The 27075-nt window shown below is 40.1% G+C and overlaps 1 protein-coding gene across 1 annotated transcript in view; it reads left to right on the top strand.

Moving 5' to 3' along the window:
• PIAS1 (protein inhibitor of activated STAT 1) overlaps positions 1-27075 on the top strand; it is an 89946-nt gene that overhangs the window by 22410 nt on the left and 40461 nt on the right. The window contains exon 2 of the mRNA XM_080930294.1: positions 3337-3781. Within this exon, the coding sequence (XP_080786420.1) occupies positions 3337-3781 (445 nt within the window). The remainder of the gene's footprint in view (positions 1-3336; positions 3782-27075) is intronic.

Raw genomic sequence — 27075 nt, 5'->3', positions numbered from 1 at the left:
GCTGATGGCAGCTGTCTTTTGAGAGCATATATGTAACTGTTGCCCTAACGGTTGTTGTTTGCTTTGCTTTCTTTGAGGCAGTAAAAATGTAGTTGACACTGTTAGGTTTATTTTGTCATTTCACTTTTTCTTGACCCTTCAAGCAAGAGTTTTTATTTTATATAAATTGTGAGTGACAATATGAAGAGATACCATAATATATCTGTGTTACACTTAATCTTATACTCACAATAAAAGACAAAAGTTACCATCTTTGAAATTTGTGGTATTGAATTGTTTTTGTTTGTGGCTGAGAGAATAGAATTGAATTAAAAGGGAAATGAAAATTTCTCTAAAGTTTCATTCTATTCTCCCCTCCATACCCATTTTAGAAAAAAAATACATTTTGCCCATGGGCCTCTAGACATTCGTGTGGGGGATTATCTTGATCTTGTTAATCCATGTGGGACGACCTGCCCACTGTGGGCAATGGCATACCGGCTGTTAATGGCAGCTGTGAGTTGTAAGTTTTACAATGGAGAAAAGGGGCTGAGTACAAGAATGTGTTCCTTGTTGTTCTCAGTTTTGAGTGAGGTGTGGTCAGCTTTGTTAAGCTCCTCTCATGTTACTTCCCCACCACCATGAAACTTACCCTTGAATTTTGAGCCAATACAGTCCCTTTTCCTTAAGTTGCTTTTGTCAGAGTATTTTATCTGACAATTATTTATAGGCTGGGAAGGGGGCGTATATAAACACTAAGACAGTGTGATGTTTGAATGAGACTGTCCCCTATAGGTCACCAGTTGGGATGCTGTTTGGATAGGTTTAGAATGTGTGGTCTTGCTGGAAGACGCACATCATTAAAGGCGGGCGTTGAGAGTTAAAACCTCATCCCATTCTGAGTTTGCTCTCTGCTTCCTGCTTGCTGTTGGAACTGTGTGAGCTCTCATCCGTACCTGCCGCCTGCTCTTAGAATTCCCTGCCATGATGGATCCATAGTTTAAATAAATCCTTCTTCCTGTAAGTTGTCTTGGTCATGGTAGCTCATCACAGCAACACAAAAGTAAAACCAGCCAACTTCCAATTTATTTTTAATTATTAATTCTTGATGTTTGATTTTGCTTCATTAAAAACAATTATCTTTAAATAAGGATCATTCCTATTGTAGCTAAGTTGGCTTTTAAACTCAAGTTCCTTCTTTTCTCAGCCTTGTCTTGGAAATGTCCAATTTATAATCTAGAATACATTTCTGGGAGTAGAGAGTTGGTTTAGTGGTTAAGAGCACTTGCTGTTGCTTTTCTAGAGGATCCAAGTTTGTTTCCAGTGCCCTGCAGGCTCCTGCACACATTAGATACACTGCTACAGACACAAAACAGTCATATATTAGGAGGGTGATGAGTATCATGATATCCATGTGGAAGTCAGAAGAAAATTTGTAGGAAGTAGTTTATTGTATGGATGCTGAGGACTGAATTCCGGCTGTTTCCAACTTGGTAGCAAGCAAGTACCTGTAGCCACCCAGCCATGCTGGCTCTGTTCTATTCTCCCCTTCCTTCTCTTCCTCTCTTGACAGTGTCTCACTGTAACCCTGGCTAGCCTGGAACACTTCTCTGTGTAGACTAGGTTGTCTCAAAGAGATCTACCTACTTCTGCCTCCTAAGTGGTGAGATTACATGTGTGTTCCGTGCCTGGCAGTTCTCTTTGCAGATGTTTTATACCTTTCTTGGAGGTTTTAGTGAGTACAGAGAAGATGCCATTGCTGTCCTATTTACAGACTTTTTTAATATCCAAAAAGAAAATATCTATATCAAGCTGGCTTTGAACTTAGATCCTCCTCTCTCAGCCTCCCAATTGCTGCTGTTTCAGTTGTTGGCCATTATGCTCAGCAGTTTGTTCCCAAAGTCTGGGTTACATCTTGTATGCCTCTGTAGAGCACAAGAATTTGGGCATTGATTTGAGTGATTTACTACTGCAAAGGTCATCTCCATTCCTTCTGCATGCTTTTCTTGTTCATTCTTTCACCGTCCAAACAGTTGATAACAAACTCTGGTTCTAGATGCAGAAGATAAATGGTCATGGGACCTAGTTCTAGAACAGTCATCAGCCCTGGAGAACCTGTCTAGGCAAAGAAACACCATATGGATAGAAATGGCAGTGCAGCAGGGCAGTTGTGAAAATAAATACCTGAGGAATGGCTGGAAGAGATAGACAGCAAAACAGTTCACTCTGCTAGGACAGGCTGGTGAAGGTGGGAAGGTGTTTCTCTTTGGCCATCTGTATTGCATTACATTACTTCATTCATTGCCCACTTTTAGGGGGCTATTCTGCTATCTGAAAGAACCCTAGTGCAGTGGTTTTCAATCTGTGGGTTGTGACCCCTTTGGGAGAAAAGGGGGAGTCAAATGAACACGGCACAGGGTCACCTAAGACCACTGGAAAATACAGATATTTATATTACAGTTCATAACAGTAGCAGAATTACAGTTATGAAGTAGCAATGAACGTGATTTTTATGGTGGGGAGGCTCACTACAATATGAGGAACTCTGTTAAAGGGTCATGACCAGTGAGAACCACTGGTCTAATGTGTTGGCCAAGAAAGAGGGTATTTATGAGTGGTATGGGATGGTAGGGAGGGAGTGCAGCCACTGCGCGTCGGTATTTGATATGAGGCCAGAGAATCCAGTTAAGGAATAGGAGGTTTAAAGGATGTAAGATTGCAGGTGTGTGTCTGCCCTGGCATCTCCTGTCAGAGGCGTGTCGCATAAGTAGCATGAGAGGCCGTAAGTCGCAGTGTGGCCTTTGGTCCCCTTCCTGTTCTGATTAGATCTCCTGCTCTTAGAAGGTGGGGGAGTGGAAAACAGTGATGAAATACATTGTAAACACAGGAGTAATGAAGGTAAGTAGATTTCTTCACATGTCCTGGTTGTGCAGATGGGATTCCTGACGGCTTAAATGAGAAGTGCAAGCCTTAGCATCTGAGACTGCCAGCTAGCTTTTAGAAGCAAAGACTAAGAGGTAAGCCACAGGGAGATAGCAACTGCTTTTTGGAGTCCCGAGTTAGTATAGAGCAGGACTTGGTAATGTGAGTACTGGGTTTGAGGTGGGGCGTTTGGCTTTAATATACTGGGCAGGTTTTCCCCCAAGAAGGTGGGAAGACTCCTGAGAGACGTTGCTACTTGTTGCCATCCACGGTCTGCCTCTAGAGTGCTTGTTGATTTGCTGAACAGGAGACTAAACTAAGATGGTAAATGTGCTGGCATTTAAGCAAACCTTATGAAGAGGCTAAATACAAACTTTAGAATTGTAATTTATGGTTGCAGATACTAATATTTTACATTTTACTCTTTTCTCTAAGCAAATGGTTATGAGCCTTAGAGTTTCTGAACTGCAAGTACTGCTGGGCTACGCTGGGAGGAACAAACACGGGCGCAAACACGAACTTCTTACAAAGGCCCTGCATTTGTTAAAGGCTGGCTGTAGTCCTGCTGTACAAATGAAAATTAAAGAACTCTACAGGCGGCGGTTTCCTCAGAAAATTATGACGCCTGCGGACTTGTCTATCCCCAGCGTACATTCAAGTCCTATGCCAGCGACTCTTTCTCCATCCACCATTCCACAGCTCACTTATGATGGTCACCCTGCTTCGTCCCCACTACTCCCTGTTTCTCTTCTGGGACCTAAACATGAACTGGAACTCCCACATCTCACATCAGCGCTGCACCCAGTCCACCCGGACATAAAGCTGCAAAAGCTACCATTCTATGACCTGCTGGACGAACTGATCAAACCCACCAGTCTAGGTAAGAGTGGTGTGAGGCCGTTAGGAGATGCTGTGCTTAGCGTTTTTCTTAGAGTTAATTTATGTTTGGTAGTAGTGTTAACAAGAATCTTTTGAGTTTAGATTAAATCAAATATATAAGGCCTATTACTTAGACAGAAGTGGTGACCAATGAGGTCAGACACAATACTAAGTTTGAAACAAAGTTTCATTGTATAAACTGGCTGTCCTGTGTCTTTCAGTTTATACCAGGCTGTCTGTGAATCCACAAAGATCCTCCTGCCTCTGCCCTCTGAGCTATTTGTCCTACCATACTTGGCTCCTAACTAATGTACAGTAATCTTGTGAAAACAAATGACCACTAGTCTCTCATTTTTAGTGTTAGATGACATCTAAAACAGACTGACCAGTTTGGATTACTTGAATGTGTAAATAGTTTTAATTAGCGTGAAAGGAAATTTGAGCTTTGATGTTGTGGTCACTTTTAGCTGCTGTTTTTCAAGTGGAGACATGTGTTTTAAGCATACACACGTGACATACACAAATTCCTATTCATAGGAATATGAGTGCTAGACATTTCTGTTACTAGGTTTCCCATCCTGAAATTTTCTTATCAAGGTATAGAGTCCAACATACTAACATATTAATCACTTTTACTACAGTATCATCTTGCTTTATTAGTGTGAAATAAAACTGACTTTTTTTTTGATGCCTTTGGTATAATATACTTTAATAGCAGACTTGGTTGCTGTTTATTAGAAATCAGTGTTTGGTAAATAGTGGCTGCCAAGCTAACTTCAGTGGTTTATCTTTGTGTGATATTTATGTAAAAACTTTGTTGGTGTTTGAGGGAGTATCTCCCTGCTTTTGCTTCCTTGGTGCTAAGATTACATATGGGAGCCACTGCCCCCAGCTCATATGTTTTGTTTTTTTGTATCCCTAAAATGTAAACAAAGCTAGTGAACATATAAATAGCAGACTATGTGTGCCCCAGAACCTAATGTATTTCCTGTCTGCTTCTTATAGAAATGTTTCTTGATTCCTGTCATTAATATTAATTAAACATTTCAGTTTGAGGAATTGCTGAGTATTAAGAAAAAGTTTTGAGTACTTTTAGAGAAGGTCTAATGTACCCCAGGTTGGCCTGGCATTCCATATGAAGCAGAGTATGACCTTGAATTCTTGATCTTCCTGTCTCTATCTCTACCAGAATTAGGGACATATGCCACCAGTGTTTTAGAGATTTTTTTTTGTTAGATTTTTAATTTATTCTTTGAGAATTTTATATATGTATACAATATATTGGATCATATCTACCTTCTTCAACTTTCCCTGGACCCTTCTTCCTATTGCCCCCTCCTAACTCCAGGCTCTGTTTATTGGCTGGTTTGTTTATAATCCACTGACTCTAATTAATGTTTTTCATGACTGCGGGGCCATGCTTTTGAGAGCATCACTGATAGAGGAAGTATTTGGTTTGTTGCTTTTCACAAAATTTCCCAGAATAAGTGAAGATACAGAAGGTATTTTCAAACGCGTGTGTGCACACTTCTGCACGTGCATGTGACAGCTTATGTAGGAGGTTAGAGGGTTGATTTTCTCTACCATGCACGTCTTCAGGATCAAATTCAGACAGTCAAGCTTGAAGGCAAATGTTCTTATATGCTGGGCCATTCTGTTAGCCTGACAAAGAGCATGAACTTTATAACAACACACCATTTTATTATTATTTTTTAAATTGTGTTTAAAGCTGGGTGGTGGTGGCATATGCCTTTAATCCCAGCAGTCAGGAGGCAGAGGCAGGCTGATCTCTTGAGTACAATGCCAGCCTGGTCTACTGACCAAGTTCCAGGACAGCCAGGGCTACACAGAAAAATCCATTGTCCCCCCCCCCCAAAAAAAAACAATCAAACAAAAGATGTTTTTAGATTTATGTTATTGTATGTGTTTAAATGTTTTGCCTGTTCATGGGTGCCTAGTATTGTGGGGATCAGAAGAGGCCATTTGATCCCCTGGAATTGGAGTTACTGGTTGTGAGGCACCATGTGGGTGCTGGAACTTGAACCCAAGTCCTCTGTATAAACAGGCAGTGTTTTTAACTGCTGACCCATCCCTATGACTCCATTTTATTATTTTTTAAAATTTATTTAATTTTATTTTGTATGCATTAGTGAGAGAACGTCAGATCCCCTGGAACTGGAGTTACAGTTGTAAGCTGCTATGTAGCTGCTGGGCATTGAACTCTAGGTCCTCTGGAAGAGCAGCCAGTGCTCTTACCTGCTAAGCCAACTCTCCAGTCTCCCCCTCTCCCCATTTTATTCTTAAAATGACTGAAACAAGAAAGAATCTACCTAATGCATATAAATCTTGTAAATGTTCATTGAAAAATAAAGTTTGTATGTAAACATAGATAACCCGTGGTATTTCTTGTTTTTCATAGATGAATCTTGTACATAGATTGTGTGATTTCCTTTTATTCTTGTCTGACTCATGTAGAATCATTTTAGATTAAAGGCCTTATCTGCATTTATGTAAAGTTTATATTTATTCATACTGATACATATTATCTGAAGAAGGATCATTACATCATCTGATATTTGAAAGAAAAAAAAATGGTAGCTTGAATTTAATTGAGTCTAGCTTTTAAACTTTTTTCCTAGTTTTAATAATTAACCTCTCATGCTGTCACTAACATCAAGTTTAAGTGCTGATGTAATTAGATGGTATTTAGTATGTGTATCAATTTTGTTAAAGAAAATAGATGCAAACTAGATGAGTATATTGGACAGTAGTCGAAGGTTTAACTTTGCTCAGATGTGTGCATTCGTTTTTTCATTCTGATGGGTGTGTCCATTGTTTCCTACCTGTATAGTTATTGTAGCTTGATTTAATTCACCGTAGTTCACCCTTACATCTTAGTGATTTAATCTCAGCACTGGGGAGACAGAGATCTTTGTGAGCTTAGTCATCTTTCCAGGGTGTGGTCTCTGCCCTCCACCCTAGAGCCTTGTTTGCTTGTTTGTTTGTTCTTAAAGACCAGAGTCTTGCTATGTAACCAATGTAGCCTGTCTTTGTCTGATTCTTAGCTAAGAATTTTGTTGTTTAGGGCTGGATCTCACTCTGTGGTCCAGGCTGGCTTAGTTGTGTAGCCTAGGCTCAGTTTGATCTTGCAGCAACCCTCCTGTCTAGTTTCTGGCTCCTGATTGCTTGTGAGCCTCCACATCCAGTCCAGAATTTGTTTTTTACTCCAGAAAAGTTAAAATTAAAGAAGTGACTGTACCAGGAGCTAGCTAGTTAGTAAGGGACTTGTCACCAAGCCTGACAACCTGACTTTGATCCTAGGGAGCCACATGAACAAGGAGAAAATGGACTCCCAAAAGTTGTCCGTTGACCTCCACATGTGTGTGCGCTACCCCATAATGTTTTTTAAGTACTAACAGTGAATATGTAACAGGCCATGTGTGCCTGCATAACCTAAAGTATTAGCTGTCTGGCTCTTTCAGGAGAAAGTTTGTAGATTCTTAATATAAATCACTGGGTGTTTCTTTTTTTCTTTTTTCTTTTTTTTCTTTTCTTTCTTTTTTTTTTTTTTTTACAAAGAAAAGGTCTCATGAATCCCTGACTTGAAACTTCTTGTACGTAGCCCGGGCTGTCCTTAGACTCTAGCAATCCCCATGCCTCAGCCTCTCACTTCTGTCACTACAGGCATCACCACTCTGAAGGGTACTTAAGGGACTTTGGGGAACTTTTTCTTTCTTTTGAGGAAAGGGTTTGTGTAGTCTGGCTGACCTAAAACTCACTGTGTCGACTAGGCTGGCTTCCACCTGCTGGTATTAAAGTTGTGAACCACCACATCTGGCTTTAGAAAATCTTAAATTTATTCTTTGACAGTTTCATACATGTAAACAATATCTCTTAGTCATGTTAATTTCTTCCACCTACCACAACTACCGTAAGGACATTGGGATGTATGATGGTAATGGGTGAGCATGTTTGGTTTTCCCCTGAGCAGATATTAAGCTACAGAGTTAACTTAGTATGTAGATGCTGATGACCGCAAACTGGATTTTCCTGGCTCCATCTCTCAAGTGTCACCAAGCTTGGTTCTTTTGTTTGTTTTTACTGTTTTAAATGGCCCTCTATCACCCAGAAATGTTGTCTAGTGGTCTGAGTATAAGAACTATTCATGTAAGCTGTGATAAAACTGGCCATACCTTTAATCCTAGCCCTTGGGGGGCAGAGGCAAGTACCAGGGCTATGCAGAGAGACCTGTCTCCAGAAACAGCAAATGTGTAAGATACAAGTGTTAGATGAGCTTTGCTCAGGGTTAGCAGTATTGTCAGCCATGAGTTATGAAAGTCAGCAAATGTTATTAAATAAAAGTTTCCAGAGAGAAAAACATAGTACACAAAACATTAGTACAAAATGAGAGCATAAATTTTGAGAGCAGAGAGCTAAACCCCTCTACTAGTACTAGCCTAGTTCATTGCTCGAGTGACTTTACAGAGGAAAACGGCTGCAAATAACCGTAATTGACGACATGTATAATTTGATTCAAGTACCAATGACTGACTCCATTGTGTGTGTTTTCACATAAAAATACAAAAGCAGCATGTTGCTATGTTTCCAGTTTCTCATTTCTATCATAGAATTAAAGACAAACATTTTGATTCCAAATCAAAAGTAATCCGTGGACGCTTGATTCAGTAAACATATTGTTGCATGTGACTGCTTTAATGAATCTGAAAAGGATTTGTTGAGAAAACTTATGAGTAACCATGAAAAATTTAGAATGAACACAGTTGTAAGGCTATTTTTCTGGATTCTTTAGCATTGGTAAAAGACAGTGTCTCAATTTGTAGCCCTAGTAGACCTTGGACTTGCTGTGTCTCAAACTCATAGAGATTCACTTGGAATTAAAGGCATGTGCTTATACACCTGACAAAGACTGCTTAGATTAAATTAAGTGGCTCTCGTCATACAGAATTTGCTTTCCTAAATGATTTTTTTTCCAAGAAAAGCTCATTTGTTTTAATCTTAGAAAATTATGTATTTTGAGAAATTAAATATTTTGGTTTTTTTTTTTAATGCAAACATTAAAATTAAGCCCTTAAAGAGCTTACAGTTGGTTAACTTATCACAGTAAATTCAGTTATTTTTTCCTCTTTATATTTTGGCCATAAGCATTAACCTGAGCACAATTTAAAAATGCCCACTCTGGATATTGTGATATAATAAGGTTTATATATAATAAGGTTTATAATCCCAAACCTTCACAAACACACTACATAAAAGTTTTGGCTTACTTAGTTAGGTTTCTATTGCTGTAAAGAGACAGCTTGACCAAGGCAACTCTTAGAAGGAACAATGTTTAACTGGGGCTGGCTTACAGGGTCAGAGTTTCAGTCCATTATCATCATGGCAGGAAGCATGGCAGCGTCCAGGCAGGCACAGTTCTGGAGAAAGAGCTGAGAGTTCTCTGTCTTGTTCTGAAGGGAACCAGGAGAAGACTGTCTTTCAGGAAGCTAGGAGGGAGGTCTCAAAGCCCACCCCCTACATTTACACACTTCCTCCAACAAGGCCACACCTACTCTAGTACCTCCTAATAGTGCCATTCCCTGGGCCATGCATGTGCAAACCACCAGAGCTTACACCTGGAATGACTTAACCGATTGACAGAGTCTCCTTATGTAGTCCATACTTGTCATTCAGCTTCTGCCTCGTAAGTTCTGAACTCACAGGTTTAGGTCAGCAGGCCTGAATTTCCTGCTGCAGGAGTTCTGAAGATTCTAGCAGAGGGGAGGCTGATAAGATAGTTCTTAAGCTCTGTTTGTATTGACACCAAATTTTTTTTCCTTATCAAATTCTGTATTTTTGTGCTCTTTGTTCTCTATGTCGATTCCTGAATTTACACTAGTGATACTGCATTCATTTGAAAACTTCATACAGTCTTTATGTTTGCAAACTCCTCTGGTTTTCCCAGTCTTATGTCTTTTCAGGTTTGAGGACAGAAGGGGGGCACCTTGAGGATTAGTTTTACAAAGTGTATTTTGGGTGCATTCAAGAATCATTTTACTAATTTCATCCCATTTAGAAAACTGTTCTTGGAGAGTCACATGCTCATGGAATTTATTCAAGACCTTCCCATGTTCTCTGTTTTTTTTTTTTTTTTTTTTTTTTTTTACAGTTTGATTCAGAGTGGCACTGTATAGCTGTGGTCAGCTAGAAGTTCATGATCGCAAATGACTCCTATGCATATGCTTGTCTCAGAATCCAACATTACATCCATGTACAGTGTCCGCTGAACAAAACTGAGACATTCCCATTCCTCTACTGTGAAGTCTATAGCCACATCCTTGAAGGTTAAGAGACCTTGTAGAGTGTTTACTAGAGACACACTCATCTTTTTGATGTTCTTATCCCAGATTCAAATATTGGAAATCATCTTGATCATTGGTTTGAAAACTGGATTCTTTGCTAAAGTCTCCTTGGCCTTTACCATTCAGGGCTATTGGATTTGATTTACAACTATGCAAATTTGGTTGAGCAAATGGAGACCTGGCAGGTGACAGGACCAACTGCTGAATGTCCTAGGAGGCCAGCACAGCTACTGCAGCTAAAGTTTTCAGGTACCTCAGATACTGAGGACTAGTCTCCCACCACTACTTCTTGACCACGAGACAGCCGCGGAGAACGCTGGAATAGTGGAACTTCCTTTACACCAGTTCTTATGCAGCACAGTCTAGCCTCCAGTTTCCCATGTGGTATTGGTTAGCATTGAGCTCCTGATCCTCCTGCTTCCTTGGATTTATAGACATGCATTACTGTGCTGTTTTATACAAAACCCCAAGACTATGCATTCTAGGTAAACACTTTGTCAACCAAGCTACATCTGCCCTATTATGGGTTTAGTGTTATTTAGAAGCTAGATTAGTGTACCCTTTAAAGTTTTCATTGTTGCTGGATGGTGGTGGTACATGTCTTTAATCTTAGCACTCAGGAGGCAGAGGAAGGGAGATCTCTGAGTTTGAGCCCAGCCTTGTCTATAGAGTGAGTTCTAGGATAACCAAAGCTATACTCAGAGAAACTGTCTCTCAAAAAACCAAAATAATAATAATGATAATAGTTATTGTTATTATTAAGAGCTTTGGGGCCTCTGGTACTAGAACAACAGGTGTATGTGGGTGCTGGGAATCAAACCTGGGGGCCTCTGTAAGAACAGTCAGGGATCTTGATTACTTGAGCCAATGCAAGCACCCCTTCTCTTTTTCCCTCTTTATGTGGTATTTATTAAGCTCAGGGCCTTCATGTGAGGAAGCACTGCTGAGGAATTGTGTCTGCAGAAGCCTTTTTTCTTTTTCTTTTTATACAGATATTTGCAACAGTTTTAGACTTTTGAAGTCTATATGAATCATTCATACAAAATCTTCTGAGAAAAAGAATCTTAGCCAGGCTTAGTGGTGCACGCCTTAATCCCAGCACTTGGGAGGCAGGCAGATCTGAGTTTGAGGCCAGCCTGGTCTACAGAGTGTGTTCCAGGCAGCCAGGGCTACACAGGGAAATCCTGTGTCAAACAAAGAAAATTTCTTTGTGTAGGTTGTATAAAAGCATACATTCATATGTACACTTGGAGTTTGCTTTAGGGAAATGAAGGCAGCAGATGCTCTCCATCTCCTCAGGAGCTAAGATGAGCCATCCTGTTGGGGTTTGTACCAGACAGGCAAGGCTCCTGGTGTGTCTTACGTTAGCTATTGGTGTCGCTGCCAACGAGTGCTGATACCGGATTATATTTGACAGTTTCCTTCTCACTTTGAATAATTGCGTTTTTCTTTTTCTACATGCCTAATAGCCAGTGCCTGTGGACCAAGCAGTGTATTTGTGCACATAGGCACTGAGCAGACGGAAAGACCTTTCTGGGGGTTGTGAACACTCAAGCTCTGCCCAAGCTGTGCTTGAAGAGGGAGTGAAGAGTACTGGGTTTCTTTCTCTGGGTGGTTTGCCTCACTAGAATCTTTGTTTCCTAGTTTAGTAGCACTGATCTTCAGGATAGAACTTCAAGGTTTACCTTGCACACCCATGCTTTGTCAGTAACCTTTTTATATGCTGATTCTGACTTCATGTTTAGTGGTATTTATACAGTTGTCTTGAAGTTTGAGGCTTAGGCATTCACTGTGCATTAGTCAATGGATATCTGTGTGTTTAGGTGTAATCTTGGGAATTATAGTAGACTTTCTTGGTGAGAAAGGAATTTTGACAGGTAGTAAAGAATTCCCTTATATAGTTGTAAATATGAAATAAAGCCTGTTAAAATTGAGAGATCAGAGCTGAGGAGATGGCTCAGCAGTTAGAGCACTGGCTACTCTTTCAGAGGAGTGGGGTTTGACTTCTGGTACCCATATGGCAGCTCACAGCTATCTTTAACTCCAGACCCTGGTGATCTACCTGTCTCCTCTGGCCTTCACAGGCACCAGGTGTGCACAGATATACATGCAGCCAAAACACCCTTACATATAAAATGCAAACAAAACACCCACATATCTAGAGCTTCATGCTGTGCATGATGGTGCAGACTTGTAATTCTGATGTTCAGGAGGATCAATAATCTAAGGCTATTCTCAGCTATATAGTGAATTCACAGCAGTCTAGGTTATATGAGACCCTAGCTTATTAAACAAACAAACAAAAATGTTATGTCTTGAGGCTAATTTGGTGTCTAGTCTTTGGAAATCACAGATGGTGGCTAGTGTTAATATGGATGCATATTAACAAGTGCAACTTCTGGGTCATGTTTCTATGCTTTTCTCAAAATACTAGGCCATTTTCTATAGTGGCAACGTTTTTCCTATTTACTGGCAGTCTGAAAACCAAGTGTTCTGACAATCCTGTGCTGTTGTGGGTGCCTCTGGGTCTTCCTGTTCCTGGCCAATAACTCATAGGGAACTTTCCCCTACTTGTTACAGAGATTTTTCAGTTAATAACCTATATCTTCTGGGATAAGCATTATTCTTCCGTACATATAAACATTTAATCCCCATTATTTTCCTCTATTTCTTGTCAGCACACTTAATTATTTTTAAGGTGAACATGTTTAAACAGATGGGATGTTCAATATCTTTCCATCTGTGTCCTCTGGGAAATGTCCGAGCACATCTCCATATTTTTAATTGGATTTTTTTTTACTCTTGACTTTTGAGAACTTTATTTGTTTTAATGCTTGTGTGTGTGTGTGTGTGTGTGTGTGTGTGTGTGTGTCTACTGTTTGTACTTTTTGTTTTGTGATGTGTTGTTTAAAGCAGGGTCTCACTGTATAGCCCAGGCTTTATACTTGGTTTCTTTATATTCCAGTCCTTAAAGAATTTTGAGATATTTACTTCCAATCTATAAGTCGTTTACTTACTCCCAAATGATGTCTACATACAGGTGGGAGATAACAGGATATCTTCCAGTCATCACCTTCCACAAGTCCATTCTCCCCTCTGTTGTTTCCAGTGATGAACTCTGGTCGTAAGCCTTGCTCAGTGTTTTAGTTCTGGTTACTGTTGCTGTGATGAAACACTATGACCAAGGTAACTCATAACAGAGCATTTACTGGGAGCTTGCTTACAGTTTCAGAGTGTTAGTCTGTGACCATTATAGCAGGATGCATGGTGGAGGCAGGCGGCAGCAGCAGGCCAGTGGACGTTGTGCTGGAGCAGTGGCTATATCTCACATGACCCCACAAGTTGCAAGTAGGAAGATACAGAGATTGGGTGTGGCTTAGGCTTTTGAGACCTCACCAACTCCTCACTCCATGACATACCTTATCCAGCAAGGCCATATTCCCTAATCCTTCCCAAATAGTTCTGCCAAGTCCGGGTCAAGCTTTCAAACATACAAGTGAAAGCCACCCTCATTTAAACTCACAGCCAACACCTACTCTACCTGCTGAGCCATCTTGAGTCTCCTCTTTGTATCTTTGGGCAATTTTTTAAAGATTTGTTTATTTATTGTGTGTAGAGTTCTGCCTGCATGTACACTTGCACACCAGAAGAGGGCATCCGATCCCTTGAACTCAGGATCTTTCTTTAGAAGATCAGCCAGGGCTCTTAACCTGTCAGCCATCTCTCCAGCCCTTGAACAATGTTTTTTTTTTTTTTTTTTTAAAAACAAGGTCTTGCTTTCTAGTTAGGCTGGCTCTGAACTTAGGGTTTCTCCTGCTTCAGCTTCCTAGGATTGTAGGTATGTGCTGCCATGTTTAGCTCTTGCTTTATTTTTTTAGTATGTTAAAGCGTGTGCGTGTGCGTGTGTTATAACTTTATTTTTTTCTTGTTATATGATGCTCTATTGTATGAATTTATTCCCTTGTATTTTAGCAAATATGAATATTCATATACATATTTTGTCCTGGACATTGTCTTTGTTAATTTTAATTTTATATTACTATGATAAGATACCATTACCAGGGCAACTTGTAGGAAATAAAAACAAAAACAGATTGTTTGGGGCTGTGATTTCAGGTTAGTGTCCATGGCCATCACGGCAAGGTGCACAGCCAGCAGGCAGACGCGGCATTGGAGCTGTAGCTGCAAGCATGAAGGAGAGTTAGAGCTAACGGGGAATTGTGTGGGACAGTGTCACTTTCTTACTAGGATTCCCTCTGAGCCTGAAGATAGAGCTCTTGTAAATGCTAAGAATGTCTCCCACATTACTCCTGCCTGTTATTACCTATTAATGAAAAACAAAAATAAAACATCTGCTCTATAGAGTATAGAGAGTCAAAGTCCATATATTGGTCTAGCTGCTGGAAATTTGTAGGACTGTCTGTCGGTTGCCATTGTGTTCTGTATTTAAGTTAAGTTCCTCTCCATCGTTAGTGAAGGCTGCTCTAGCTGTGAATACATATGGAACTGACTGATGGCTGGAGCCACCCTGTGTGAAACTTGTAAGTGGAGTTGAAAGACTAGCCTCAGTTGTCAGCACCCTGACGTCTCTAGAGAAGCTGTGGACAGGAACGACATCCAGGAAGCCATGCTCCCTTATCCAGCCTGCGTTTTCTAAACAACCAAAATCTCAATGGTTCAATTTTAGTCTGACACTGACTGTGTAGTCCTGGGCTGGCCTCAGATTTGGGGTGGTCTTTCTACCTTGTTCCCCAAGGGCTGAGATTTTAGGTGTGCTGCACCATATCCCACCAGCTGCTGTATTCTTGCTTTCATTTTTTATTTATTTTTATATGTGAGAGTGTTTTACCTGTGTGTATGTCTATACACTGTGCATGCATTCAGTGCCAATAGAGGCCAGAAGATGACATCGGATCCTCTGGGACTGTAGTTTGGGGGCAGTTGTGAGCCACCATGTGTGTCCTCGAAATTGAACCAAGTCGTCTGTGCTCTTAACCACTCTTAACCACATCCTTCCAGTCCCTGTATCCTTGCTTTTAAAGCCTTTTTATTTTATGTGTATTACCATTTGCTTCCTTGTATAAATATGCACCATATGTATGCAGGCCTGATCCCCTGGAACTGGAGCTGGTAATCAAAGCCCAGGTTTTTTGTTAAGAACAGTAAATGCTCTTAACCACTGGGTCATCTTTTAATCGCCAGTTACTATATTCTTATGTAAGACTTTTTATAGAAGAAATTTACTAGATACCAAGCACAAAGGCTCTCCCATCTGTAACCCCAGCACTTGGGAGGTAGTGGGAAGTGGACCGACCAGCAGTTCAAAGATATCTTCTACTATGTAGAGAGTTTGAGGCTGTTGGGCTATATGAGACCCTGTCTCAAAAAAGGAAAAAACAAAAAATAAAAACAACTACTAGAAAATAATAGATTGAAACTATTAGAACTAGTTAAAGTCAACCTGATACTTACATGGGAATAAAGCTAATTTTGAAATTCATATAAACAAAGAAAAAATTGAGCAGAGAGGACGGCACAGGACCATAGGCCCTTCTTTCCTTGTCAATCCAGGTGTCCTGTTTTCTGTCTCCCTGCCTTCCTCACTGTGGCAGCACTCCACAGCCTCATTGGCTTACTGTCTGCAGGTCTACCTAGCCTCTGCAAGGCCATTCAGTCCCCTACAGCGACCCTTAACCAGGTTTGGGAATCCTCGAGCCTGCTCTGCTGCAGCTCTGCTCACCGACCGACACTGTCTCAGAGGTTGTCCTCACAGCTTCTGCTGGACTCCAGGACACACACACTGTTTTCCTCCCTTCTCCTTAGTCATTTCTTCCTAGACTCTTGTTTCTAATTTCTGTTTATATTTTGTGATTTCATCGAATCTCAAAGCTTTAAATGATTATTAAACATAAACTCTAGAGTTTCTTTCAAGTACTTATGACATGATTCAGTTGTGTGTCTCAAATTTAACGTGTCTGAAACGTCCCCTCTTATTATTTCCTTCTTTCCTTCTCATTCTCTTTCCTTCCCTTCACATAGATACTAGCCCATCTTTCCCCCTCTCACTTAAGGACGTCTTCGTTATTTGTAATTTGGGCATTGAACAAGCCCACCCAGGTCTCGCTCTGTTATATATGTGTATAATCTCTAAGTTCTATGCCCAGGTTCCTTCATTGGTTCAAAAAATTATTGTCATATTTGAATCTTTGGCTAGGTCCTAACTTTACTTAATGGGTTTCTAGACTCTTGGCGTCTCAGGACCTTTGCCTTTACTGCCCTGATCTAAACTGATGGCCACTTTCCTGGATCATTCATCTTTTGCCTGCTTTACAGTAGTCTCATTGAGAGTAATTCTTTTAAAATAAGCTAATTGTAGCATTCTTCTGTCTCCGCACTTGTGGTTAGCCTTTCATCTGTTTGATCAGCCCACTCAGGCCTTTATGAGCTGTTTCTCTGGTTTGTTTGATTTGTTCAGAAAAGCGAGGCTTCTTGAACAGCCCAAATTGGCCTTGAACTCTTGATCTTCCTGCTTCAACATTTCCTAGTAGCTAGATTTGCAAAGCTTATCTGTGTTACAATTAATGACAATTATTTCTTCTTGAACATGGCTTTAATCACATTGGTGGTCTTGCTATTTCTCAAATGTACTACCGTTGTCTTAAGAGCTGCTCATGCATATTTCCAAATCTTGAGTGTTCTTCCCATAGGTATTTGCACAACTGCCTTCTTACTAAACACACACACATACACACATACACACATACACCAAAAAAAACCCCAAAAAACTAGTGACCATCTTTTAACATCTCTGGCAATGTGTAGGTGCTATGAAGACTTTGAGGCAGCGGCTTTGTTTTGTCTACTTGTCACTGATGGTTCCCAGTACCTAACATAATATGTTATGTAATAGTTGCTCAGTGTTTGTTGAGTGAATATTTGTGCAGCAAATCTTTTGTGATCTCTATTCTCTGCCTTTCTTTCTTGGGTGTTGATATCATTTTTAGGCTATGTGGTTCCCAGAATATCTAGAAACGTTTCAGATTCCAGCAAAAATGGAAAACTCGTATGTCCCAACATTTGCAGCAGAAATCCTGAGGTTACTTTGGAATTGAATTAACTACCAAGTTCAGCCCTTGACCAGTCAGTCACGGGCAGGAGAAGCAGTGCACTTTCTGGCCTAGCCTTTGATCATGTATTTAATTCTTAGTCTGGAGACAAAGCCACAAACAAAATATCTGTTGCAATAAGAGGCTTCTGACAAGTTCCAAGAAATGTGTACCAGTGTGTAAAGTGTGGTCTTGAGTGCTGACTCCAGTGTGTGACGTGGATGCTAATAGGAGTTCTTGAGTCTGCCCACTGGGTTTGGAAACTGAATTTCAGGGGCTGGAGAGATGGCTCAGTGGTTAGAGCACTGACTGCTCTTCCAGAGGTCCTGAGTTCAATTTCCAGCAACCACATGGTGGCTCACAACCATCTATAATGAGATCTGATGCCCTCTTCTGGTGTGTCTGAGGACAGCTACAGTGTACTCGTATACATAAAATAAATATTTAAAAAAAGAAACTGAATTAATGTGATAATGTATGTACTTTATGCATCTCCAAGCAGGAGGTAGCATGAATTCCTTCGTCATGAAATTTTTTTGTCCTTCTAAAACATCTCCAGGTATATTGTGATGTACTCTACCGTGGAAATAATTTGTTTTTATGCCTATTAAAATTAGGAAATTAGAGAAAGTTTTATAGAACATAAAAATGAAAAGAAAAATTTATCTCCAGATGTATGCTTATTTCAAGAAAAAAATTTTATACTCACAAAGAAATAATTCAGATTTTGTGATGGACTAAAATTTCTTATGGGGACTTTTAAAAAAGATGCTATAATACTTAGTGACTAAATAAACCAAGGAGACATTCTTTAACAATGATTCCACTCCTCACTGATAGCATGCCATATGAAGGACAACTGGAAGTAATTCATGGGTGGAGGAGTCTTGGCCACAGAGCTATCACAAGGCATGGCTCTGCTTGCTGACCACCCATTTCTAGATGACCTCATGGCCAGCCTCACACTCCAGCTGCCCTGTGCCTCTTCAGTGAGATCACTTCTCTTTATGTATTCTTTTTTTACACTTAATTAACCGTGTGTGTGTGTGTGTGTGTGTGTGTGTGTGTGTGTGTGTGAGTGAATTATGGGAATTAATTCTGTCTTCCATCATGTGGGTTTTAGTGACTGAATTCTGGCTTGGCTGCAAGAGTCTTTATCAGCAGAAGCTGCCTGTAGACCCCACTTATGTACTTATTCCCACCTTACTTTACCTCTGTCTCCTATGATCTGACTGACCTCAGAGCTGAGGTCAATTTCTGGATTTTGGTCGATTTGTGGGTTAGAGTCCTCACTTTCTTACTTAAGGACATATCCATTCAATTGTATTATCCATTTGTTTTCTCTCCGTTTATTACTATTCATGTATACATACTTTAATGCTAATTTTTTATTTAAAAAACAAACTTGTGCTAGAGAGGTAAATCAGTCATTAAGGCCCTGACTATGACCCAGGTCCAACCCCAGCACCCACTGGTGCAGTTGCAGGTGTGATCTGACACCTCTTCTCGCCTCCTCAAGCACTGAATGCACATGTTGCACAGACAGACATTCAGGAAAAAACCCATGCACATTATAATAATAATCATTTTTAAATTAATTTTTTTCTTTTAATTTTCTTCTAGCTATACACTCCATTGTGTTTTCCTTTGCTAAAAAAAGTTATTTGCCAGGAGTGTTTCAGTTCAGTCTTTTCAGATTTTTTTTCTTCTCTTTCTGTCTTGAGCCCCATCTAAGTAGCTTTTCCCATACTACGTGCTATAAAAACTGCTGTTAGCATGGTCACTAGTGGTCATTGTAATAGCAAGAATAGCAAGTGATTCCAAGTTCTGCAGAATCAAAGTGAATGACCACCTCCGCCCTCTGGGTTGTGTGGTGTGATGGTGAGACAGGAATCATCTCCTCCTCCTCTCTAGTGTCAGAACAGTGAAAAGTGGTGCACCACGTAGACCAGGCTGACCCAGAACTCAGAGATCCCCCTGCCTCTTTCTCTGGAGTGCTCCAACTAAAGATGCGCACCACCATAGCCCTGAGTTTTATCCTGTTTTGATTTTAAAACAAGTTCTCTATGTTGACCAAACAAGCTTGAAACTCTCGTGTTTGCCTCCCAAGAGATGGGGCTTCAGGACTGTGCCAGTATTTTATCTCTTTGTTTTTAACGTAAAAATTTTAATCTTTATTTTTATTTTATTTGTATCAGTGTTCTGCCTGCATGTATATCTCTGAAAAGGCACACACAGTAATTCCAGAGACCAGAAAAGCCTTTGGCTCTCCCAGGACTTGTGAGCTGCCATTTATGTATGCTAGGGATTGAACCCAGGTCCTCCAGAAGAGCAGCCAGTGTTCTTAACTGCTGACCCATCCTTCAGTCTAAAATCATGGTATTTCTTATAGCAGTGTGGCAATCTGCACATGTGTATATCGTGGGGTTTACAGTTTTTTATGTGTAATGTACATGTGTTAGGGCAGGAGTGTGTCACTGTATGTGTGTACAAGTCAGACATATACACATACATAGACAACTTTCTGAAGTTGGTGGAACTCTGGCCATAAGTAGTTTTACCTGATGAAGGAAGAAACAGTATCTGATGTAGCCCAGGCTGACCTCAAATTTACTATGTAGCTGAGGATGACCTTAAACTAATCTTGCATCCTCTTTTGTGCTGGCTTGGCACTGTGCTCTTTGCTTTTCTATGGATTTTGTATTAGAACAAATTAAGTAACTTTGTATAAAAGTGAGAAAATTTACACTCACTTTCAATCTATTTTCTTTTTCTGTTTTCTTCAAAATTTATCATTTAGCTTGGTTCCTAGCTGCCTGGTTCAGCTTGATAGCCAGCTGTGAGGTAGGTTAGACAAAAAAAAAAAAAAAAAGTAATGTTTAGCACCAGAGTTGCCTTAGAGCCTCTTAGAGAATTCAGTACTGTATCGTGAGTTTATTAAGGCCAGCTCGGGCTACCTGAGAACTTACCAAAGACAGGTGAGCAGCAGTTTGGTCAGAGCGGTGCAGACCTGATAGTGGGTTGGGATATCTCTTCTGTGGGAGGGAACACGAGCTGCTGCCGTCTTCCACTGCTGCTTTCAGGCCAGCCTTGCTGTCCAGCCCTGGCTAACCTAGAACATGCAGGCTGTGACTGTTTGATCAGTCTTCCTGCTCAGCTTCCTGACTGGAATTACAACCACAACCAGCCTGTAATTTTCTGTTTTAAAGATAGTTGGAAGCATGATGAAGTTGCAGTTGTTTTTAAAGAATACATAGTTAATCAAATTTGGGATTGAGCAAACTAGAGTTCATTAAAACCCAAGGGTTGACATTTAGAGATAGGTACTTTAGTTTCACTTCCCTCAACACAGCAAGAAATATTCTGTAACTGAAAGATGATTATTTTTAGCTTTCCATTCTGCATTAAGGCAGAGTAGCAAAAGCTCAGCCATTAGCTGAACTCCTTGTTCTGTATCAGGCTTCACAAGCCTTGCTTTCCTATGCCTAGGATCTGGCTTCCCGTGGTCCCTCTTTTTTCTTTTTGATTTAGTTCATCTCTTTGAGGAATAATTTGTAAAAACTTTAAAGGATGAACTTTATGCAACCCCTTCTCTGTGTATTCTGTATGTCTAGGTCATGTTTGTCTTTCCTAGAGATGGGCCTTTGGCAGCTTATACTTACTAAGGAAGGGTGTTGAAAAGTCACCTCCCTTAAGGGTCATAAGTACTCCACGCAAACATCGCCAGCCTTTACTGATGCACACCACCAGAATGTGAAACCACCAAGGTTCCACAATGACACAGAAGATTTGGGGATTGTATGACTTCTATTTACGCTTGAGCCAAGAGCAAGTTACCTAACACTTCAGATGGCACTGAGTGGCTATTGCACTAGCTTAGACATTTCTCATATACCCCAAATATTTTAATTCTTTTTTAGCAAAGTTTCAAACTATTGTGTATTATAGGACTTTAAGAACCTTCAGAATTGATGACAATTACTCAAAACACTGGTGATTTAGCTTCAAACCTGAGACTTTAATGTTAGTTTCTTTTTCATTAGGAAAGCAAAGATCTCCTATTTCTGTATTGAAATCAGTGTCTTAGTAAATCATTATTTACCTAAACCTATTATAGTCTGGCTTCTGTATCTATACGCTGTAACAGACTGTGACAAGTTTAGGCATGAATAATTTGTTAAATATATGAATAAATGGAGAGTTAAATAGTGGGCTTTGTTGTGACATTCTCATACATACATGCCCAGTGAGTTGGCTTGGTGCCTCTACTCACTGAGCCATTGTGGTGCTGGCCACTTTTGTTACCTCTTATTTTTACTGCAGTGCTATCTCAGTGATTTTGGTTTGTAGTTAAGACTATTAAGTATTAAGTATTAGTAGTAATAATTAGTATTGGTATTAACAATTAGTATTAAGTATTAGTAGTAATAATTAGTATTCAGAAAGTATTAGTATTAAGACTAATAGTTAAGATTATTGAGCATCTTTAACAGACTTTTAGCTATTTATGCCCTTGCCTTAAATGTCTTCAGATCTTTTGCTCAGTGGCTTTTTTTAGATAGCGTCATTTTATTTTGGTTAGTGGCCTCTATGTGCATTCTGGGTAAACTTCTTTCAATGGATTTGAAAAATATTTTCTCCCATCCTGTGACTTCATTTTATTTTTTAAAACAGGTTTTTTTTCTTAGTGCTTAAGCATTTAATTTTTATAAAGTTTAGTTCATTAGTGGTCTTCTTGCCTCTTAGGTGCTCACTCTGATTTTGCCATTTTTAAGTGAAATACTTAAGTTCAACTCTGTGATATTAGCAACTGTACATTAGTGTTACTTTCTATTTCATTTGGGAAAATGAAGATCTGTTTGTGTAGTGAAGTCAATGTCTTTATCATTCTTTCCCTAAAGCTGTCATCGTCTGGCTTCTGTATCTTCATACATCTCCTCAGTAGTGGCTCTGTTCCTGCCGTACTGTGTTCTCCCTGCTAGGTCTTAGGACTGCATAGTTCACTTTGTCTAGTTTAGGCATCTTCTGTCTAGTATTATACACTGTCTTTTATATTGTTTATTTCACTGGACGTGAGGATTTCAGTTTTCTATCAGAAGAACTTTGTTCTATTGCATTTTATGCAAAATAACATCTACATCACTTTTTCTCTATTCTTCTGTTCACAGACAGGTTATTTCATCTTCTGTAAATGCAAGTATCCCTTTGGTATCTACTCGATGCTTTTGTACGGTGCACACTTGAAAGTTAAATTACTGGTCTCTGTGGCAATTTTGTGTCACAAAACTATTGTATAGTGACTGTGACAGCACTTATTTTACATTCCTGCCACCAATGGACACAAATTCCAGCTTCTTCATTGATTTACACTGGATATTTATCATAGTAATTTTTTGGGGTGGTGGTTGTTTTTGAGGGTGGTGTTTCTTTAGGAAGGCCTGGTTTTGTTTTGTCTGTTTTGTTTAATATAGCTGTCCTAATAGGTTTAAGGTTATCTCACTGAGATTTTAGTTGGCATTTTCTAAATGAATAACTTTAGTGTTTTTATTGGACTTTGGTATTACTTGGAGAAATGTGTTTTAGGACGTCTGTTTTTTAAGTTGGATTCTCCCCACCTCCCTCTCCCCCTTTCTCTCTAGGGGTGGAGGTGGAGGCAGTTGTCAATCTCAGGAGTTGTTCCTTGGGACTACCATATACTTTGTTTTTTTCAAATTTGTTTTGGTGGCCTGGAGCTCACTAAGTAGACTAGGCTGTCCATTCTGAAAGCTTCAGGATTCCTTCTGCATCCACCCTTCCCAAGTGCTAGGTTTAAACAGAAACTCAATCAAAATTCCTCCTATCTTTGTATGACCAGCCTGTCACTGACATAGGTGTCATTGAAACCAGGTTGTCTTTTTGTAGCAATTTGTTGATTTGGTTTGTAGTGATACAGTCTTGTGGACTCCAGACTGGCCTTGACTTTACATTCCTCCACATCAGCCTACTGAGGACTGTGGTAGTGGAGGCTGCTGTGCCCAGCTACAGGACTAGACATATTTTGGATATTTGCACTAGTATGTGTTTATAAGAATCTCACTGATTGTTGTCTTTTTATTCCTTTGATAATGTTCTTTGTTTAACATGTGAAAGGTTAATTTTTTAAACTAGAATTTCACTTTATTTTTCTCTTGCCTGAGTTTTTGTGTCATTTAAGAAACTATTGTCAAGTTAGGAGAAATAATTAGTTCCCTGTTTTCTTCTAAAGTTATAACACATAAATGTAGTTTTCCACTTACTTTGAATTAAGTCTGATAGACATTGTAAACTCCATTCAGTTCTCAGTGAATGCCCAGGTGACCCCACCCCATTGTTGAAGAGAGCCTTTCCTTATAAAGCAGTCTTGCCTTGTTGTCAAGCATGACTGTAGAGGCCTGGCTTTATTTCTGGGCTCCCAGTTTGCTTCCATTGATGTGTATGTTTCTCCAGTTTTTATTTAGAACTGTATGTTGAATATTATATAGCATGCTAAGACTGGAAATCAGAATCTCTACAGGAACTGCCTTTGCTGCTTGTTACTGGATACAGCTGTCCGTTGGTATAGTGACATTTTCATAGTATTTTCACAGTTACACTGAGCTTAGTGTGTGAGGTTTACATTCCATTATGTCTGTGTTTTGCCTATAGGCCGATTTCCTGTGGGTTTTTTTTTTTTTTAAAGAAGTATGTCTATTTTTGGCTTTTTCAGCCTACTATTTGGCTCAAAATGGCCTTGAACTTTTTAATCCCCATGCTTCCAGACTTGTAGGCTTGTGGCACTCCATTTGGTTTATCCTTTTATTTTTATTTGTACTTTTATATTCAAATGCATTTATTATGAGTAGATTATAACTGCCTCTTTTTAAAGTGTCTCATAATATCTGCTAGTCTCACAATATCTCTTAATTGCCTTATCTGATGTTAGTAATGCGTGGTAGATTTTGTTTGTATGTTTGTTTGATTTGGTTTCTCTGTGTAGCTCTGACTGTCCTGGAACTCACTCTGCAGACCAAGCTGGTCTTGAACTCATAGAGACTGCCTGCCTCTGCCTCCTATGTGCTTCATAGCCCTGGCTGGTCTGAAACTTACTGTGTAGATGAGGCTAGCCTAATCTTACAGAACTCTACCTACCTTGCCTCCTGAGTACTGGGATCAAAGGCATTGCTACCACACTTGGCCCAATATGGTGGTTTCTTAATCTACCCTCTTGGTATTCATTTTTCTTTTGTTATTTATTGCTCTTTATTTATTTTTTGCTCTTCTGTTGTTTTTCCTCCAAAACATTATTTTTATGTCTCTTGCCCCTCCCCCCATCAGAGTAGATGTGTGTTGTGTTGCTTTGTCAGATCTTCTGAGCCGTGTCACATAGCTCTTTCGATCATCTCATCGCAGTCTAGCCTTTAGAAGCATTGCAGTGGCTGTGGCTTCCATCCTGCCTTTCTAGTCTTCATACTGCTCATTAGCTCTGCTTACCTGTAGCTTTGAAACTGCATTTTACTGCTGTTTTTAGAAGATGGTGGTCTATTTACAAACACATGGTTCATACTGTCTCTGCTATTTACATTTTGGGTAATTGTTTCATGTGGACAGATTTTAGTCTGGTGTCATCTCTGTATGGCATACAGACTTCCTTTACTGTTTCTTTAAGCATAGGGTAGAGGTGAGATTTTTTTTTTTTTTTTTTTTTTTTTTTTTTTTTTTTTTTTTTGCCTCTTTTATATTTCTGGTTTGTTTTGGGTTTTTGTGTTTGTCTTACTGAGCTAGGAATTTCCAGCTGATAGTTTTTGTTTATACTTTAACATGCTTACCATGCCCCATTCCGATTACACAGGCCTGGGCTTGCTGCAGTCCAAGAGAACACTCCTCCTAGTGACTTGCTGACCCACTATGTCTCTCCTTGGCCTTCTTTTCATTTGACTACTTTTAAGACTTTCTTGCAGTCTTTGTGTTTTCTTAGCCCTTGGTGATAGCTCCACCAGCACTTTGTCTTCAGTCCTAATGGTTGGGTTTGCTGAACAGTTTAAAGTTGTGCATTCTGCTTTTCATCTCATTCCCAGAGCTGTGCTTTCTTTTATCCACGCCCAGGATTACTCAGGCCTCCTCCTGAGCTCCAGGTCTGTCTGCCCTTTGTTCCTCTTTGATCTTCTTTTTATGGGGAGTCCCATAGGGAGACCCCAGGAGATAGGGACTCCACAGAAAGAAAGACGGAGTCAACTAACCTGGACTCTTGGGGGCTCCCAGAGACTGAAAACCACCATCCGTAGAGCATGCATGAGCTGGACCCTTCCCCCAATTACATATAGCAGTTGTGCAGCTTGGTCTTCATGCATGTTTCTCAGCAACTGGAGCAGGGGCTGCTCCTGACTGCTGCCTGCCTGTGGATCCTTTTCCCCTAACTGGACTGCCGTGTCTGCCATCAAGGGGAGAATATATGCCTAGTTCTGCAGTGACTTGATATGCCACGATGGGTTGGTATCTGGGAGGGTAGGAAGGGACTCGCCCTTCTCAGAGGTGAAGGGAAGGGGGAATGGATGGAGGAGCTGTGTGAAGAGGGGACTTGAAGGAGAGGGGCTGTGTTGGAATATAAAGTGAATAAAATAAATAAGTGGAAAAAATTCTTTGAAAGTGGGTATGTGCACATGAGTGCACGCACCTGCAGGAACAGAGGTGTCTGATGCTCTGTCCCTGAAGGTGCAACACAGACATTGTAGTCGCATGATGTGGGTGCTGGGGACGAAACAAGTGTTACCTGTTGAGCCATCTCTCTAGCCACTGGATTTGTGTTTCTTTATAACTTTCTCTATCTAAGTAGAAAGAAAGCTGTAGTGAACAACTGAGGAAGGGGTTTTATTTACATAGAGGCAAAACTCCTTAGAAGACTGCTAGAGGATGACCTCATGCCAGTAGGACTTGGGACGGCTCAGTGAGTAACAACACTTGTTCTCTAAGCCTGAGTTTGAACCCCCAGTGTTTGCAGAAAAAAGCCAGATATGAGTAGACTTCCCTCTGTCCCAGCAGTGGGACTGGGGACAGGTAGATCCCAGGATTTCTCTGGCCAACCAGCCTTGCTGAACTTGAGAGTTTCTGGTTCAGTGAGAACCATGTCCGGAGGATGGAGTACAAATACGAGAAGACATATAACATTGTCTTCTGGGCTCTGAACGGATGGACGGGACACACACATATACGGGGGGCGGGGGGGGCACCTAAAATATCCTAATAGTTGGAATTCTGTCTAGATGACTGTCTTTGAGCCTTGTTCTGAAAATGAATTTAAAGAAACGCAGTGATGAGGCGCTTAAGCAAGTAGACGATAGGAATTAAAGTAGCATTCTTCTTACACCATGTTAAAAGAACCATGGAAGCTAAGCACAGACATTCCTGTCTAAATCCTCAGCACTGGAGAGACTGAAGGAGGAGGATCCAAGTTTGGGTGCATACTGAGTCTGTCTTCCCTCCCAAAGCAACCAGTGGAAAAGAAAAGTAGCTAAAAAATAAACAACAACAAAACCAAAGTGACTTGGGTGTAAGGCTCTAATATAGGATCCTTATATTAGCACACAAACCCGGAACTCAAGGATGTCTGTCCATCTCTGCCTCTCAAGTGCTGGGGTTAAAGGTTTGAGCCACCACATGCTTTGGCTTGAGAGTATAAATAGCCGAAAGCAATTTGAAGTAACAGAAATTTAGCCTTTAATGATCATATACTAAAGTAAGTTTCAAGTGTATAAAATAATTATATAGAGAAAACAAATAAGAGAAATTGTGTACTGGTCTTAATTAGTATAAGATTTACAAAGGAGATGGTTAATAGA

Source organism: Micromys minutus (genome assembly GCF_963924665.1).
Source record: "Micromys minutus genome assembly, chromosome: 16".
Classification (NCBI taxonomy): Eukaryota; Metazoa; Chordata; class Mammalia; order Rodentia; family Muridae; genus Micromys; species Micromys minutus.
Note: the sequence above shows the minus strand (reverse complement) of the source record. Positions and strands in the feature narration are given on the sequence as shown.